This window comes from Eptatretus burgeri, chromosome 2 (genome assembly GCF_056783735.1).
Source record: "Eptatretus burgeri isolate ZD-2024b chromosome 2, Ebu_testis_v1, whole genome shotgun sequence".
Taxonomy (NCBI): domain Eukaryota; kingdom Metazoa; phylum Chordata; class Myxini; order Myxiniformes; family Myxinidae; genus Eptatretus; species Eptatretus burgeri.
The window spans coordinates 68352953-68371038 of record NC_140962.1 but is presented as its reverse complement, the minus strand read 5'-3'; the positions used below and the strand labels follow the sequence as shown (position 1 = coordinate 68371038).

At 46.6% G+C, this 18086-nt stretch overlaps 2 protein-coding genes across 11 annotated transcripts in view; one reads left to right on the top strand and one right to left on the bottom strand.

Annotated features, from left to right (window-relative positions):
- Nucleotides 1–11805, bottom strand: part of JMJD4 (jumonji domain containing 4) — an 84076-nt gene extending 72271 nt beyond the window's left edge. Inside the window, exons 1-7 of one of the 3 annotated variants that reach the window (XM_085869628.1) lie at nt 11317–11805; nt 9854–10019; nt 9511–9636; nt 9160–9403; nt 7212–7355; nt 1996–2150; nt 886–1863 (exon numbers count right to left, since the gene is read on the bottom strand). In XM_085869628.1, coding sequence (XP_085725754.1) covers nt 1194–1863; nt 1996–2150; nt 7212–7355; nt 9160–9403; nt 9511–9636; nt 9854–10019; nt 11317–11557 — 1746 coding nt within the window. In that variant the 5' untranslated portion in view covers nt 11558–11805 and the 3' untranslated portion in view covers nt 886–1193. Of the gene's footprint in view, nt 1–885; nt 1864–1995; nt 2151–7211; nt 7356–9159; nt 9404–9510; nt 9637–9853; nt 10020–11316 lie in introns of those variants that run through there. The other 2 variants (XM_085869629.1, XM_085869630.1) reach the window with 2 other exon arrangements.
- Nucleotides 1–18086, top strand: part of ALS2 (alsin Rho guanine nucleotide exchange factor ALS2) — a 276431-nt gene that overhangs the window by 138076 nt on the left and 120269 nt on the right. The window lies entirely within an intron of this gene.

Genomic DNA, 18086 nt, shown 5'->3' with positions numbered 1-18086 from the left:
AATGCAAATTCAAATGAGGAGCAGCGAAACATTGGGTCTGGATCTCGCTTATGCGATCATGCACTGGGATTTAGTGCATGCGGTATGTGTGCAATACAGTGCATGCGGTATGTATGCACAGTGTATATGCATGCGATACGCTCACTGCATGCAGCTGGGCCCCGTACCAGCCCGGCGGTCGCGACCACCGTGCGGTGTTTAACAGCCGCTAGAGTTCTACGAGTCGCGCTGCAGCTGTGGAACATCGACTTCGAAGTTACCGATGCTTCAAGCCCTCGATGTTGATTACGAAATGGCAGAAAAGAAGCTTACGAAGACCAAGAAATGGTCTCAGAAGTACAAGACCGAATACAGTCTCCAATACCCGTGTATTCGAAAGTCTGAAAGAGGAATTCATCATGCGTATTGTACAGTATGCAGCTTTGATATTTCAGTTGAGCACGGAGGTCGCGATGATATTCGGAAGCACGTTGGAAGCAAACGGCACACAGACATTGCAAAGGAGAGATCTTCGAGCACGAGTACCGGTACACTTCTGAATTATTTCACCAAACAAGGGACAAGCGAGGAAGAGGATGTTACCCGAGCGGAACTTCTCTTTAGTGGATTTATTGTGGAACATAACTTGCCCATATCAGTCTCAGATCATGCTGGACCTCTATTTCAAAAGATGTTTCCAGATTCAAAAGTTGCTTCAAAGTATGGATGTGCAAGAACAAAAACTTGCAAGATGTGCAAGAACAAAAAAAAAAAAACAAGAACAAAAAGCAAGAAAAAAAAAAAAAAAAAAAAAACAAAAAAAAAAAAAGAACAAGAACAAAGAAGAAAAAAAGAACACTGGTCAACAATTTTTTACTTTCTGAATGTTGTCTATATTTCTACAAGTGAATTAGGGTATTCTGGCACTGCTGAATCAGGAAATGGCATCCGTTTCTCTCCATCAGGTCAGGTTTTGTGCTAAGTTGATTTGAAAAAATCAGATCTTGTGACAAAATCAATTACATTTTTGTGGCATTATCAGCTGATTTTTGTCAACACATATCATCCTAAACATGTTTTTAAGAAAAAAAAATGTTTTGCCAACAACATTTATTGATTACATGATAGAAACATCGATTACTGTCATCTGAATGGTGGGCATTGATAAAGGTAAGTACAAGTAAATTGCATGTTGCGTCACCACTGTTCAAACTTCAGGGCTTGAACTTCCGTTTCTTCGAACTCCTGGAATGTTCAGCGGCAGGGAGGTCTCTCTTCAGATTCCAACAGTAGTCAGCCATCATGACTGCGTCCCAGCGACCCTGATACCTGGTCTCCATCTCCTTCATGTCCTGATGGAATCTCTCCCCCTGCTCATCACTCATTGAACCCAGGTTCTCAGGAAACCGGTTCATATGTGAAAATAGGTAGTGCATCTTGATGCTCATGTTGCAGCCCAGGTTTCTGAAAGCAGTCAGCATGTTGTTGACAAGTTCTGCGTAGTTTCTGGCCTTATTGTTGCCAAGAAAGTTCTTCACTACCAAAACAAATGTCTTCCACGCTTCCAGTTCCACTTCGTTCATTGAGTTTTTGAACTCTGGATCTCTGATGAGCTGACGGATCTGAGAACCATCAAAGATGCCAGCTTTCAACTTCTCCACGGTCAATCCTGGAAAAGCCTGGCACAAGTAAGTGAAGCAGTCACCATCTTTGTCCAGAGCCTTGGTGAACTGCTTGATTAAGCCGAGCTTGATGTGCAGCGGTGGGAAGAGTATTCTGTCTCTGTCCACCAGAGGGTCGTTGATGACGTTCCTTTCTTTGCATGGCACCAATTCCTCCCGCACAGGCCAGTCCTTCTTCGTGTAATGCTGAGCACGGTCCCTACTATCCCACATGCACAGAAAACATGGGTACTTGGTGAAGCCAGACTGTTGTCCCAACAAAAAGTTCACCATCTTCAGGTCAACACAAATAAACCACTTATGCTGATCATAACCAATTTTCTCCAGCACGTACTTCACCGCTTCATACTTCTCCTTCAGTGTAGTCGAGTGAGCGATGGGTACAGAGGCAAACTGGTTGCCGTTGTGTAGCAGAACACATTTCAGTGATCGCTTGCTGCTGTCAATGAACAGTCTCCAATCTTTGGGTTCGTACTGTGGCACTCCAAGCTTGAGCAGAAGCGCATGTCATAAATTGGCGCATGTAGGTATTGTACATTCTTCAGAGTTCGTTATTTCAAGAAATACAACTTTTTTGTATCACATTATTACAAAATCTGCCCCATTAACTTTAGTTTTGATCCACGAACTTTATGCTTTGCCTCACCAATTTTTGGAAGATTTTGAGGTTTTTTGACTTCAAACTGATCCCTTTTCGACATAATCACCTAGAACTTTCGTACCTGAATACTTCTTGTCATTAAAATAATTATTTCCAATCAAAACAATTATTTGACATGACATTTTACCCCCACCAACTTCTTCTAAAATACTCCACACATGCGTACATGTGAACAAAAATGTAAAAAATGACATGTGGCCATATCTCAAAAACTTGACCTGATTGAACAAAACTAATGTGAGTTTTGGATTCAGCGCATCAGATTCGTCCTAAATCAGCTTAAAAAATGCAGACAACAAATTTGTTGTTGACCAGTGTAATTGGTGAGTTGTCAAATGTTACTGCTTCATCTATTGCCGATATTGCTAGACTAGCTCCATTTAGCCTAGCTACAGACGGTAGCAATGACAGTGGTGAGGCCCAGCTATATCCTGTCCTGATTTCGTACTATGACAACAGTGCTGGGATTGTGAAGCAAGGTTTGCTAAGTTTGCCTGCGTGCAAACAAGATTCCACTGGAGAAAACATTTTCAAACTGCTTGATCATGAGTTCAGTGACAGGAAAATTCCATGGGGAAATTGTGTTTCCTTTTGTGCTGATAATGCCTCTGTCATGGTGGGCAAGCACAAAGGAGTCTCTGCTTATATCCACAAACAAAATCCAGAGTGCTACATCATGGGATGCCCTTGCCATATGATGCACAATACGGCCAAGAAGGCGGCTCAGGCCTTACCCATTGAATTAGATGACTTTCTCATCGATATTTACTACTACTTGGACAAAAGTAGTAAACGCGTCAAAGGAGTGAAAGCACTGCAAGAACTCTGTGATGCCCCGACACACAAGATTCTGAAGCATGTCGCAACAAGGTGGCTGTCCCTTGGTCAGTGCCTAGACAGGCTGATTGAACAGTGGGAGCCACTAGCCTCTTCTTCAAAGAAAGAAGTACGAAGAAAAATGCAACCAACTGTAGCCAAGACTCTAACAACGAGCAAGAAGACGGCACTGTATCTACTGCCAGTACTGGCACTGCAGGATCAAGCACTAGTGGAGCAGCATTCACCACTACCACTGCAGTATCTGCTGCGAAGAAGACAGCAGGGACAGCACCAAAACCAATGCTGAGAGCAGGTAGCATCACCGGCCCTTCATTACGTTCATCTACAAAGCAGATCCCTTCAGAGTCGAGAAAGACTGTGATAGTCCCATCTACAGGCAAAGAAGGACCCAAGTTAAGTTCTGCTTTTGCCAAATCACTTGATAGAAGCTCAGCAAAACCTTCGAATCAGAGGTCTTCTTCCTTGGCTGCACCTACCTCAAGCTCTCTCCTCAAACGTAAAATTGGATCTGGTACTACGAGTCTGACCTCTTCTGCTGGCAGTGAACGCAAGTGTGATCGCCCTGCGGCTAAGTGTACTACGAGTTCTACAACTAAAAGCGCATCTTCCTCAAACACTGTGCAGGAATCTAGAGAAAACGTGTCAACAGGATGTTCTTGTCTCCACAAACAAAACTCTATTGTTTCTTCCTTCGATATGCTAACAAGCTTTTTGAGAAGGGGAATCTTCTGCTCCAAAGAGACGAACCCTGTATTCATCTCCTGCACGGAGAATTGAATGGTCTTCTGAAAGATATCTTCGTACGGTTTTTGAAACCATCGGTGTCATCGGTTGCTCTGGTAAATGTACCCTTCTCTGACAGAAATCATCAAAAGAATGATGAGGACCTCATGATTGGGAACGATGCCAAACTGTATATAAGGGAACAAAGGAGTCTCAAGAAATCCACCTTCACTCTGAGTGAGTCAGACGTCCAAGGTTTCTTCAGTGCAGTTCGCTCATATTATGTGAAAGCCTGCAATTACATCTTCAAAACCTGGCCGCTAGGTGATGAATTAGCCAAGCATGCTCAGGTGCTGGATGTTAAGCTACACCAAGAAGTGGGGTTTGACTGTGTGGAGCTTTTCATCAAGAAATGCGCCTGTCTGTTCAGTGGCGGTGATAGTGACATAGACAGTCTTGAGAGTGAATTCGCTCACTACCAGGCAGACGCCTCCATAGCTACAATTGCTACTGAGACAGTGAGAGTGGATGAGCAGTGGCATCGGATTTCACAGCTCACAGATCCCTGCACTGGTGCCAAGAAGTATCCTAATTTGAGCAAAGTGATGAAGGGAATCTTGGTCATTCCTCATTCGAACGCATCATGTGAGCGGGCACTCAGTCTTGTACGGAAGAATCATACTGAATTTCGTCCCAATTTGAGTGTCAAAACCCTGGAAGCTCTCTTAATTGAAAAACTAGCTCATAGCACCCCTTGCTACCAGAGAGAATACAGCAAAGACATAATCAGAAGGGCTAAAAGAGCCACACAGCTGTCACTCAGCAAAGCTGCCATGGAAAAAGCAAGCAGCAGTAGTACCAGCCAGTAAGGTAAGAAAAATATTGCTTCTTTTGTGCTTTTTGTTAATCTTTGATTGACCCTAACTTACTAATATTAACATACATGTAACATTAAAAAGTGCACAATTTTCCCCTTTTTTTGTTCAAAAAGTGGGAATTCTTAACATGTTAAATGCTCCAAAATAGGGCTCAGAGGGCACTAGAGAGCGTCTAGAACCCCAGAGCTTCCAGGGCCCTAAGGCGGGCCCTGGACCCCGCCGCAAGGGTCGAGCGCTCCGCGCTCGAGATGTGCGCTTCGTGCACATTATTTGGTGTCGGTTGAAAATCCTCCCTAATTCTGATTTCCAAAAGTTGGCATCTCTGCATACGTCATGGCCTTCTCTGTCACCAAATCTGAACCCAATCAAGCGTTTGTGAGATATTCTGAAATGATGCTTCAGACAGAATTTTCCACCTCCATCAAATAGGTTTGAGTTCATTAACTTTCTCAATGGAAGAATGGTGTGTTGCATCCCTCCTGCAGAATTTGACGCTGGTAGACTCGATGCCGTACTGGCCGCACATGGGGGCCCACTGCCCAATTTAGTGACTTTACATTGGTGTTTCCATTTTGTTTTCCACTACCTGTATGAATGATAAAAGAAACTAGAGAAAGGGTGGTAAACCTTAAAATGAGGAAAATAGTTGGAATATGAAAATTAAATTATGTTTGTTGATCCTGTTGGGTACTAATATGGCCAATTTAAATAAAAAAAAAATCCAACGAACAAACAGACACCACTGAACAAGCGCTTCACTCGCCGAACCGGCGACTCGCTGTCCGAGGCAGAATCTCTGACAGTTCCTTCTCGGCTTCCACAAACTTTGTGACTTCTTTTTGACGAGTATGGGTATGCGTGGAGTGGGGGCGGGGTTTTCCCCGGCATGGCCGAAACCCGCCCAGAAAGGGCGGACCCATGGGAGCCCCGTCCAATCAGGACAGACAGTGACGTCAGTTTCACCAAGGCCCCTCCCCACTGAGGGAGGTCCATAAAATTTACGATACCGTCCTCAGCGAGGAGTTCTTGGAGGGTCGTTCGTTGTCTTGGTTGTTGGGTTGTGCTGGAGTTCGGAGGGTTGCGGGGAGTGCTGGTTGTGAGGAGCGTTGCCGTGAGAGAGTTGGAGTTCTTGCAGTGAAAGGCTTGGAGTTCGTGAATCAACCCTGAGAGCGGAGAGCGTTGGGCTCTGATCCCCGCCTCGGACTCCGCTCTACTCGACCAGGGCTCCTTCGCAGACACGGTCTCCACGCGTGCGGCCGTGTACCGAAATGCACGACCATTAACAGGTGCCACACCACGGAGCACCCCATCCCTCCAACGTGCAGGTACCCCGCCAAACCGTGACCCCAGCTCATCTCTCTCCCTGGCTGCAGGGTTCCAAATAAAACATCTGGGTTTCTTATCATCTGAGTGTGTGGGCCCGTCTTGTAAGTAGAAACTGTACAAGTGTTTTTGAACATTCTAAATTCTTGCTTGTATATTCCACGATAAGTCTTGCCCTGTGTCTTCTTTATTGTAAATAAAACAATTGTACAAATGTTTCCAGTTCGTTTACGTCCTTTCTTGCATTGGTCCAGCATGGTTCGGATCTGAGTTTAGGTGGGTTTTTATCCCCGGTAATCAGTTCATTGTAGCAGGCACGGCTTTGGCAGTTCCGCTCGACTGCACCCAAACCGGAGTTGGTAGTCGGTAGTTGGAACTCTACCACAGTCGGTTGAGTGACCCGGTTCGAGCAAGACGTGCCGAGGGCGTGGTTCCCCGGTAATCAAAATCGTGTCGTTAATTAGGTACAGTAAATTGGTTTGAGACAAAAAGACCGTACGCTACGCAGTTGAGATATTGGCAGCCACGGTTGGTTCAGCGATCCATCAGCTCACGGAGTGATCCGAGAGCGACGGCCTACAATTCCGGGGAGTCTGGTGGGAGACGACGTAACACCTCCCCCACCGAGTGGTTGTTCTCGCCACCGGACCTCAACAACATATGTATATATATATATATATATATATATATATATATATATATATATATATACATACATATATATATATATATATATATATATATATATATATATATATATATATATATATATATACATACATAATTATAAATATTTCCTTGCCAATTGCATTGACCAACTTTTACATTGGATATAGGAAATAATTTTCAGAGTTCCTTGTGCTATCGCAAATATCTCGTTCGTAGAGCATTTTGAACACCCCTCATAATAAAAAACATCCTAATAGATTGGTCTGTTAGGATGTTTTTGGAAGAAAGTGGCGATATTGTAGAGTGACCCGGCACACATTTCTCCCAAACTCTGAACCCCCTGTGGGTTAGGTAGGACTGGGAATAATTTTTTTGTTTATTTGTTTCAGTTATCAGATACTGAGGATGTGAGAAATGTAACCAACTTAACTTTGTAATTACAGTCATTACTTTCACCTGGCACTGCTGCTCCCATCCTTGCATGGTGTGACAGTCTTCGATCTCCTGCTGCACAGAACGTAGCTCAGCCTGCAGGAATGCCCATGTTTGGTATAAATTACAGCCGTTCACCCAGTTGTGGTTGATGGAAATTGTATCATCCTGATGAAAGTAAGAGAGCCTTTGTTTTCATCATCATCATCATCATCATCATCATCATCATCATCATCATCATCACAAATTTGAACTATTTTGCGATTTAGAAGTCAATCGGCTTGATATTCTACACGCAAGAAAAGTACTCAAGTTTATCGAACATGTTACCCTGCGCAGTCTTGAGAAAAAGGATATGGGAAGGGTCTTTTAAACTCTTGCTTTGCATTTCTGAGCATGATCGCTAGTTTTGTTGGTGAACTTTGAATAACAGGTGCGATGGCAACCATACAAAGCAGATGGGTCAAATGCAATAGTCCAGAGCTGAAGCTTCTGCAAATTATTCTCAGAGGAACTGATGATTCTGGAACAATCTTTGAGAAAAAGATGCACTTATATAAACACATCTTTTGGATGAAATTAGATCTGTGGTTGCAGCGTGATGTGCAGCCATTTTGTCTGAATTTTGCCATTAACTCGGCCTTCAGAACCGAATCGTCAAGACTGCTTAAACTTTTGCCAAAGTACTCCTGAACTGAAGATTAAGTGCAATCAAGGTGATTTGTGTTCTTCAGTGTTCAACATTAAATCAGAAATTTACCGCCATCGACGCACCATCTTTTACAACACCTTATTAACACATTAAATTAGTTCTTCATGTCTGTTGAATGGGTCCTTTATGACGTCCCTAACGACGTCACCCTTTGTTTGGAATTGTTTTTATTTTTGTTTGACTTCCAGACAGGCTGAAGTAATTGTTTTACTGTGCTGTGTGCATGCACCATCCATATGAGATCCCATACAATTTACCAAATTGAGAGCCAGAGTCCTGCTCAACTGCAGGTTCATGTCCCGATTTGTGTTCTGGTGTTCAAAATATAACATTTAATTGGAATTGAGCAGTTCCTCGATTATATAAATAGACTATGTCCGGTATGTTGGCTTAATGGTTAAGGTGGTGGGCTTCAGATCCCAGGATCCTGAGTTCAAATCCCACTCAGCTGTTGGATTAATCCCAGGTGGGGTTGACTCGGCCTGTCATCCTTTTGAGGTCGGTAAAATGAGTACCAGCATGCTGGTATACTGTGTCGGAGTGACGACCCGTCCAGGATTGTGCCCAATAGCCAAGGAGACTGCTTAAGCAGCACCAACGCTCTGCACAGAGTATGGTACCAATGAACTGATACAGATATTGAACCAATCGCTTAAACCCTCTTTGTGTTCGACAAACTGGGTAATAACCATATTGCAGACAATGGGAATAAAAACTTGCACTCCACCTTCCCCTGTCTGATGTTGATGCTTTGTCAATAATATTTTTTTGGGGATTTAATTACCAACGAAACGCTCCACTAATTAATAAACAAGTGGTTTAAAACAGGGGGAACAAAGCACATGATCGATGTAGTTTGCTGTTTACCACCACTTTAAATTTTGCTCACAAATGATGTCACTTGTAAATACAATTTTAGTTTAAAATATATTATATATATATATATATATATATATATATATATATATATATATATATATATATATATATATATATATATATATATATATATATATATTGTTCTTGACAAAGGTTTAGATTATTTTTAATAATTATTTTCTTCCAGTGGAAGAAGTACAGTCGAAAATCTGTTTCCAATGCATTTTATACATTTATGGACTTGGAATGAGAGCTCTGGATGTGCACACTTGCAACTGAAAGTTCCTTGTCATCGTTTTAATGTGGAGACATACTCTGACCTCTCCCTTCAAGCAGGAGGGCCCCTGTGGGTGACAAGTATACAACTTGCTTATAACTCACCAAGTTATGGACCTGATGATACCATCCACTGGGCACAAAGATAACTTCTCCTGCCTCCTGGATGATCTCCAACGGTGCTGGTGCTGCATTAGGCAATGGATCAATCATCACATCGTAAGGCAAGTTCCCAAGGGGGTCTCGCAGAAGGTCCTCCTGACCCGGGGGGTAGAACAGCCACTGCTTGCGGCCACACATGTTGGCGGACCAGCTATGCGACCTCAATACATCTGCATGGAAAGGCGTCCTGCCAATACATTCAGCCACATTGAAAACTAAAGCTGAGTCGGTGTGTGAAGCATTGCTTTCAGAAACTTAAAAGTCATGTCTCACCAAAGTGCAAGCCAAACTCACCACGACCCCTTGGGTCCTATGTAGACAAAGCGGTAATCATCGGTCTGCCTTGAATCTGCAAATTCGTTGAGCCAGTCCGAAGAGAAGTGGATCGGTGTCGAATAAATGTCAGCTTTGGGAAATGCCCTGCACAAAAGGGCAATGTGTGGCTCTACCTCTCCCATGGAATTTTGATATGCAAGGAAAACAAACAAACAACAACTTTATATCAACATTCATGCCACACCAGCACTACCACTATATTTGTCATGAGGGTCAAAGGCACACACATAAGCCAATCCTAGCTTTTGGTTGCACTATATACCATTTCCCTCCCATCCAAAATATAGATGGTGTCCAAGACCTGCAAAGGTGCCAGTCCTTGAGATAAAGGCAGCCCTGGGGTGAGCGGTAGTCCAAGGCGATGTGTTCTTTCCAGTAGGCTATGTAGTCGTACAAGGTCATGTTCTGCTTGGGGTTTGCGTCGTATTGCCGTTGGTCGCAATTTGCAACTGGCACACGGGCATCTCCTGGAGTAGCAATGGGAAAGAACAAACGTCGAGGACGTCAGACCAAGGTGTTTGAGTAACATTCCACCAGCGGAGATTAAAAACCCAATTATTCCATGGAATAATTACAGTACATCATTGATTTATCAAACGAGCCTTTTGTATGTCTTCCTGCCTATTCTGTTACTCTGGCTTCCGATGTAAGACCATTACGTTAGTTTTCACAACTTTTTAGATCCTCGTGGAGGATCTCTAATTCTTACGCATGTTGTTGTTCTTCTGCTTCTTCTTGTGGACTTTTTTGTTTCACAGCCTTCAGTTTTCATCGAAACTTCCTGAAACTTGGCATAAATATGTAAAAATACCCTGCGCAGACAGGAACCATCTCCGATTTTGAAAATTACTCCCAGAAAAAAAGTTATGACGTCAAAATATCTCCGCTAATGGAAATCGCCTAACAAATTATCTCCGAAACGAGGCAAGCTTTTTGAATTCTGTTTGCGGGAATCGAACAGGGCATTCGCAGAGATGAATAACCTCATACGATACATCACTATGATGTCATATCAATATTTATGACATCATTCCTATTTTTTGACATTTTTTGTTTCACAACCCAGAGTTTTCATCGGATCTTCGTGAAACTCGCCATGTATATGCAGAAAGCCCACGCGCAGGCAGTAACCATCTCAGATTTTGGAAATTCTTCCGAGAAAAAAAGTTGACGTCATAATATCGCCGCTAATGGAAATCGCCTGTACCATTATCCCCAAAACTAGGCAAGCTGTTTGAATTTTGTTTGCGGGAATCAAGCCGGGCATTAGCACAGATAACTTATCGCAAACCTGATACATCACAATGACGTCGTATTCGTTTTTATGACGTCATCATTGACGAGGATCTTAGCTCATTTGAGCTTGTTCTGCCCAAGTCAATGCCATTTGGCCCAACAGCTCTTTCACGTAACCTCAAAACCAGATCTCCCGCCGACTGTTGGTTGTAATTTAATTGAATCCCCAAGATCGGCAAGTACAAAGCCCCAGCACACAGTCGTACTGAGTGGTACGTGCTTTGTTACGTTAGTACGTGTGAGCTAACGATGGTGTTACATTTTTGAACGGCCCTTAAATTGACGACGATGCACCCTTCTCGCAGGTACATTTGATGCGTCGTCACAGCCCATTGATGGATTGTGACGTCATAACGAGCGCAGTCGCAGCTCACGGAACGGTTTTCGTCACGTGACGAGTCAAATGGATTTGCAGTCACTTTAACCGGGAAAACCTTGAAACATCGGAACTTGACTGTAAACGCGCACCGAACTCGTGGGCCAAGGCGGACAAGTCCGGTGTGCCGTCCGCTCGTAACCAGCGGCTCCGCGCCGGCCACGTCGCCGTCAATGCCGGGGGCAGGACGGCCGGCTTACAGGGCAGCAAGCAGTCTCGGAACCAGGGATCGTAGCGAGGCACCTCGGCGAATCGCACGGGTAGACCGTCGATCCGGGAGTTATCGAGCCGTGCTGCCTGTTGGAGCGTCCACTCGTACAAGGCGGCGTCCATGATGCACCTCCACCCACACGTGTGCTTTCACATGTTGTGTTCGTGCCGTCGAGTTTAAGGGTGCTGAATTGGTATCGCTTGTTCGGTTTGCTGGTTGCATCGCGCCCTAGTAACGTACGTCCTTGACGCTGCAGGTAGACCTCCTGTTTTCCCAAAGGTAGATCTCAGGTTCGTAATGCTGGACCAACTTTCCGAAATGTCATCGTTCCTCGACAGGAAACTCTCGGCAAGTTGCGACTGACGCGAACAACACTGTCGTGGCCGCTAAACGATGCGCAGAGATCGAGACACGCAAGGAACGTGACGCGGGAGGAGGAGGAGGAGGCCATTGGGCCCATCGTGCCTGCGTCGCATCAACAGCACACCAATGTCGGCCCACAGAAATGGGAAAATGGAAAAAACAGAAACTGACGGGTTTTTTTTCTTCTTTCCGAGGATGGGGAGTGTGGGTGAAGGTGGTTCTTGGGGAAGAAACGCAGATTACCAAACAGCACCTCTTGATGAGACCCCCACCCCGCCCCCCAACAGACAATATTCCACACGGACGCACCCATCAATGCTGAAACTACCCAAAAATCCTGTCAACAACCCCACACCCATCTATCTCAAAAACTTCCAGATACCTATCGAATCCCAATTTAAACTTACCTCCTGTTTCTGCTGCCACTACCTTTCCACGGATACCATTCCATGCATTAACGACTCTCCGAGTGAAAGTCCCCAACCCTTACTACCATCTTGACTCTCCTCTTTACTCTCAGGCCATGGCCCCTGGTCCTATCACTGTCTACTCTGCTGAATAATTAGTCGACACTTATTTTTATCTCTACCTTTCATTATCTTAAACATCTCCATCATATCTCCTCGTAATCACCTCCTTTCTCGTGTATAAAGCCCTGTCTCCTTCAGCCTCTCCTCATAGCTGAGTCGAGCTAGGCCCAGAATCAATCGGAGTAACCATGCGCTGAACCCTCTCCATGGCATCTACGTCTTTCCTGAGTTGTGGTGACCAAAAATGCACACGATATTCTAGATATGCTCACTCTACCCTGGATATGCTGCTTCTGCTCTCCCAATAATGGATGGAGGTCCTCAATGCCAGACATGAAATCAGAGCGCTCTCCCGAGACATGATTTCGCTTATCGCGTGCTTTTGACACGGCACCCTGCCCTGCTCACCAGACTCTCTTCCTATGGTATCCAAGGCCACCTCCACTCATGGCTCGCAGACTTCCTCTCCTGTCGCAGTAAACGTGTGGCCCTAAATGGAATTCTCTCATCCCCTCTTCATGTCCAGGCTGGAATTCCTCAAGGTAGTGTTCTGGGCCCTGTTCTTTTTCTGGTTTTCATCAATTATCTCTCTGACTCTGTGGAAAATCCTCTGTATATCGTGCCCCATACTTCCAGCACCAACCAAAAAAACGACATCCATTTTTAATTTGACTCTCCTTCTAACTAATTTTACTCTCACCCCGGGTTTCCTTGGGTGGGACCCATTTCTCCCTCCCCCCCCACCCCCCATTCATTCGTTTGCACCATGCACTCCACATTCACTCAAGTAACATCGGGCCCACTTACCCGCCTTCATCCATCGTTTCATTCACACTGGTGCTCTCGTCACGATGTCCCCCTAACGAACCCGTGCCCCTCGTCATCCCTTTCTCTTATGCACATTCCTTTAACTCTATATGGTGAAGCTACATCCCCACTACATGTTCCACATCTGTCCTTGTCCCCATTAATTTCTCATCTCTATTCTAACTTCTCTTTCCCCTAACTCATGCTCCTGGGCCCCCATGGGGTCGGTGTATCTAACGCTATACCCTTCCCCTTGCTCGTGCTCCTTTACCCAAACGTGATGATGTTTACTTACATCCTCATTGTGCTTTGTCTATCTGTCTCTTGTCCCAGTGAGCCTTCTGCCTCCACGTGGGTGTTCAACCTAGCCTCCGATCCTTCGGTCAAAGCGATCCATGAGGGCAATTCTTCGCCCTTGTGGAGTCTTAGGCGGTCTGCATGGATGATCCGGGGGAGGGCCCATGGCCCCATTTTAATTTTGATGACCACGTCGCTAATTTGTGCCAGGACGACCTCCGGGCCCTGCCAGAGTGAGGTGAGCTTCGGGTATTTGCCCTTCCTCCTCCAGGGATTGAATGACCAAATCTTCATCCCTGGGGAGTACTTACTCACCTGGCTCCAGTGGTCATACTGACGCTTCATTTTTACACACGCCAGATGGGGTTGGCGGTGGGCGAAGGCATGAATTCTTTCCATGCCTTCCTCCAAATGACTTGTGTATCCCTCCCTCCGCTGGGGTCCATTGGGACGCTCAGGCGTTGGTCTGCAGAGCAAATCGACAGGAGCCCGCAGCTGCCGTCCATGCATGAGCAGCGCTGGGCTGCATGCGGTGGCTCCATGCTGACTCTTGCGGTAGGCCATCAATAATAAAATAATTTCCAAATTCCTCGTCTGCGGTTAGTGGCAAAACTGGCCCTACCACCTGGACTGCATGGGCTAGGATCTTATGGGAGGGATCTGCCAATCGATCCCTGTCCTCATGCCTCATACAGAATTTACAGTTTTCGCCCAGACGAGGGTGTCGAGAGAGTGCATCGGCATTCCCATGAGCCTTCCTGGCTCCATGGTGCCCAATTAAATTGCGTCCTCTTCTCTGTAAGCTGATGAAAGGGTCTGGCTATGTCCACAAATTTTTCCACAAAGCACCGGAAGTAGGAGCAGAGCCCCAAAAAACCCCCCATACCTCCTTGAGGTTACGAGGTACGGGCCATTCCTCTACTGCTGTGATCTTGCCTGTGTCAGTTTTCAACCCTACCTTCTTTCATGAACAAAGTACATTTCCCCAGGCTCAACTTCAACCCTGCCTGTCTGAGGCACCCAAACATCTGGTCCAAATTAGATATCGCCTGGGGGGATGTTTTAGCATGCACCGGGACGTCATCCAGGTACACCAGGCATGATTGCCCTGGCATGCCGCTCAGTACACGCTCCATCAATCGTTCAAAGATGGCGGGGCATCACACAAACCGAACAGCATTACAGTGAACTGATACGGTCCCTTCCTTGAAGAGAATGCCGTTTTCTCCTTCCCTGTGTTATCCATCTCCACCTGCCATTACTCACTCTTGAGGTCCAAAGTTGAGAACCATTTCGAACCTGAAACAGCGTCGAGGGTATCGTCAATTCTTGGCGGGGGATAGGAGCCTTTGAGTGTCACGTTGTTAAGTTGGCGATAGTCCACACAGAAACGCGTGGTCCCATCCTTCTTTTTCACCAACACAACCGGTGACATGCAAGGACTCCCCGAGGGCTCCATGACACCTGCATCGAGCATCTTTTCTGCCTGCTCATCAGCCTCCTCCCTCTTGCTCCAGGGGAGCCATTGAGCAGGCTGACAAATAGGCTGGGCCTCACTAGTGTGGATCTGATGTTTCACCAGGCCCGTCCGTACATCCAATATCCTCGGGTGACAAGAAGGTTTCCAAATGTCGGTCGATTAGTTTGTGTAAGGCTTCCCGTTGGGCTTCTTCCAAATCTACACGACTCCTGTTTACCGTCCAGCAAATGGGATCGGGCCAATTCCTACTACATGCTAGATATCCCCCCCCCCCCCCAACACAGGGTCGGTCCGACTCGATGTTATCATCTCTCAGCTTTGCAACTTTTATAACTGGGGTGCAGTCTGCCACCTTTGTGCCCCGTCCGATAGTGCATGGTTCCGTGCTCACGTTAATTACCCTGACATCCACAACAAGCCCATCAGTATTTATGAGGGTGGGGCCAATGACTAAACCCGTGGCTGATTGCCCCGCCAGCTGTTCGACCAAGCCACAGGGTTCTCGCCAGGTCGAGAGAGCCCACCATTGTGCCGGGTCTATTGCGGAGTCAGGAGCCTCCAGATTCACCTTCTCATTCGTGCTCATGCCCCCCAAAGGCAACTCTTCAACAACCACCTGTATGACCCCTCGGCCTAAGTCGATTTTGCATCAACTGGCGGCACCAGGAGCCATGCACCGAGGTGGGTCTCGGTCACAGTACCAGATGCCCTTCACCAAGATGGGTCTCGGTCACGCCACCATGAGCCCTGCACCAAGGCAGGTCTCGGTCTCGGCACCAGGAACCCTGTACCAAGGTGGGTCTTGGTCATGGCACCAGGAGCCCTCCTGCACCGAGGCAGGTCTCCGTCACGGCACCTAAGTTCACAAGCCAGCCTCCCTAACCACGAAGCCAACACCAGGCATTGTGAACACCATAAGCAAACAGGTCACGGTACCGTAGACTATTGTCAATGATACAATTCTAGTGAGATGTTTGCGCCTGCTTCTTGTGATGCAACAAGTCTGACAATTCGAGGGTTTGTGTTGGAGAGAGCATATCATCTTTCTCATATATCTTACTCGCAATTACCACCCGTCGCTTCACTGATGGTAATACTAAAGGGGGTAGGGGGAAAGAGGGAGAGAGGGGTGGGGGAGAGAGCAGGGAGAGTGATGAGGTGGAGGGGAAAGGAGAGAGGGGGAGGGGGAGCGAGGAGAGGTGGGGGAAGGGAAGACAGTGTGAGGTGAGAGGAAACGAAGGCAGATGTGCGGTGGAGCGTTAATTTACGTTTCACACTGTTTTATCAAAATGATGCTGCATAGAATAACAGCGAAGATTGAAACAAAATGTCTGAAATCCATTTTCTACCAGTCATACTATAAACATGGCCTGGAGACAAACTCCTGTCCGGACAAGTCCAGAGACAAACTCCCATCCAGACATCAATACTGCCTGGATGTGTCCAGAGACAAACTCTCATCTGGACATAAACACCGTCCAGCTATGGCCAGAGACAGAGAGAGTGGAGTGGAGGGGAGAGTGAGGGAGAGGAGATGTGGGAAGAGGGTATTGCTCTGTACTGGGGGGGGGGAAGAGTAAGGATGAGATAGACAGACAGATAGAGATAGAGGTCAGGGTGGGGAGTTAGCAGAGAGAATATTGTTGCCGTTCTGGAAAACTGCATGCTTCTAAGGCAATGGCACAAAACATACAGTGATCCCGAAGCAGGTATTTCATAAGTCTTCATGCAGTTAGTCCTCCCCTCATGTCAAGTGGGTTAACGGGACGAAGTGCGTTGCGTGGGTCTTGTAGTTTGGTCAAGTAACTATCTCCAATTCATATTCTGATTCCTACTCTGACCCTTTCCTTTTAGCCATAGTACATTACATGCATGCAAGCACACGTCATTCAATAGGCAATTGATAATAAGCACACCATGACACCTGCCGTGGTTCAGATCCACCACATCTTCACACTACACACTATACCACCCGCGCATCGTGCGCCAATTCCCAACCGGCACCTCACCTGACTTCGCACCTCGCTCACAAAACCTCACTACTTTGACCACAAACGTCTCCCGCACACGGGAAAACATATTCCCACACCCCCTCCTACCTCTGCATTGCTACAATTCGCCACTCTATTTTGAGGAACACTCGGATTGTCCATGGCACCGCGCGATGCCCGACCACGCAACAGATGTTAATAGCTCGACCGCATCTCACCGGGGACATCCCGGGTGAGCATTCGGAATTGATACAATTATCATCCAGTCGCCAGACCATGGCACGACCAGGGGCAACGAGGAGGAGTCGCGAGAAGGGTGATCCGGAGTTTGGTTTGGGGCCTGGGTGTGCATTTTGGCTCATGAGCAGGCCCGTGGGTGGCGGGGAAAGTCTGTTGCTATTCGACGTTCAGACTGCACTCGGAGAAAGTTCAGGGCTGGGGTGCCAGCTCAGGGAGCATGCCTATATTGAGTCAGGAACTCCGACCCGTGCCGAAGAGGGTGGGCAACTTAGACAGTTCCGGTCCTGAAGCCTGGCAGGGCGTGGCTCGGGCCGCTGTGGTCCAATAGAAGAGGAGCGCATCTCTCAGATATAACTCGGCAGTATCCCTTGTTATATGAGCGAGGAGGAAGGTGACACCATTTGGTGTGTGTGTGGACCTGGAAGTTAGAGGGAGCAGTGTGGCAATCTCAATCATGAGAAGAAATTGAGTGGCAGTTTGTGGACTCCTGGCATTGAAGACTGCTGCACGTATTTACCTCACGTACCTGGCCACAAGGACCAAATTGGCACCAATGTGGTGCATTCTCCCGCGCTGTGGCTATGCGGTTCAATGAACACCAGGCTCCAAAAAGACATCTTTGGACATAAAGCTGAGTGCCAGCATAAAGGGGGAAATTTATTTTATTTTTTTTATCTTTCCCCTTGTCCCCAGGGGTCTGGGTGCTTTGGGGGGTCCTGAAGAGTTGTGGAGCGCCTTCAAGACCACCTTCCTTGATGTTGCCGGTGGATGTCTTGGAACTCACCGCAGGACAAAGAAGAATTTTGTCTCTCAAGGGACACTGGATACCATTGACCAGAGTCGCAGGGCCAGGCTGAATGGCAGAGTTGAGCTGTTCAGGGAGCTGAGTCGTAAAACTGTGCGTGCACTGAGGGTGGACAAGGAGGCCTATGTGCGAGGAATC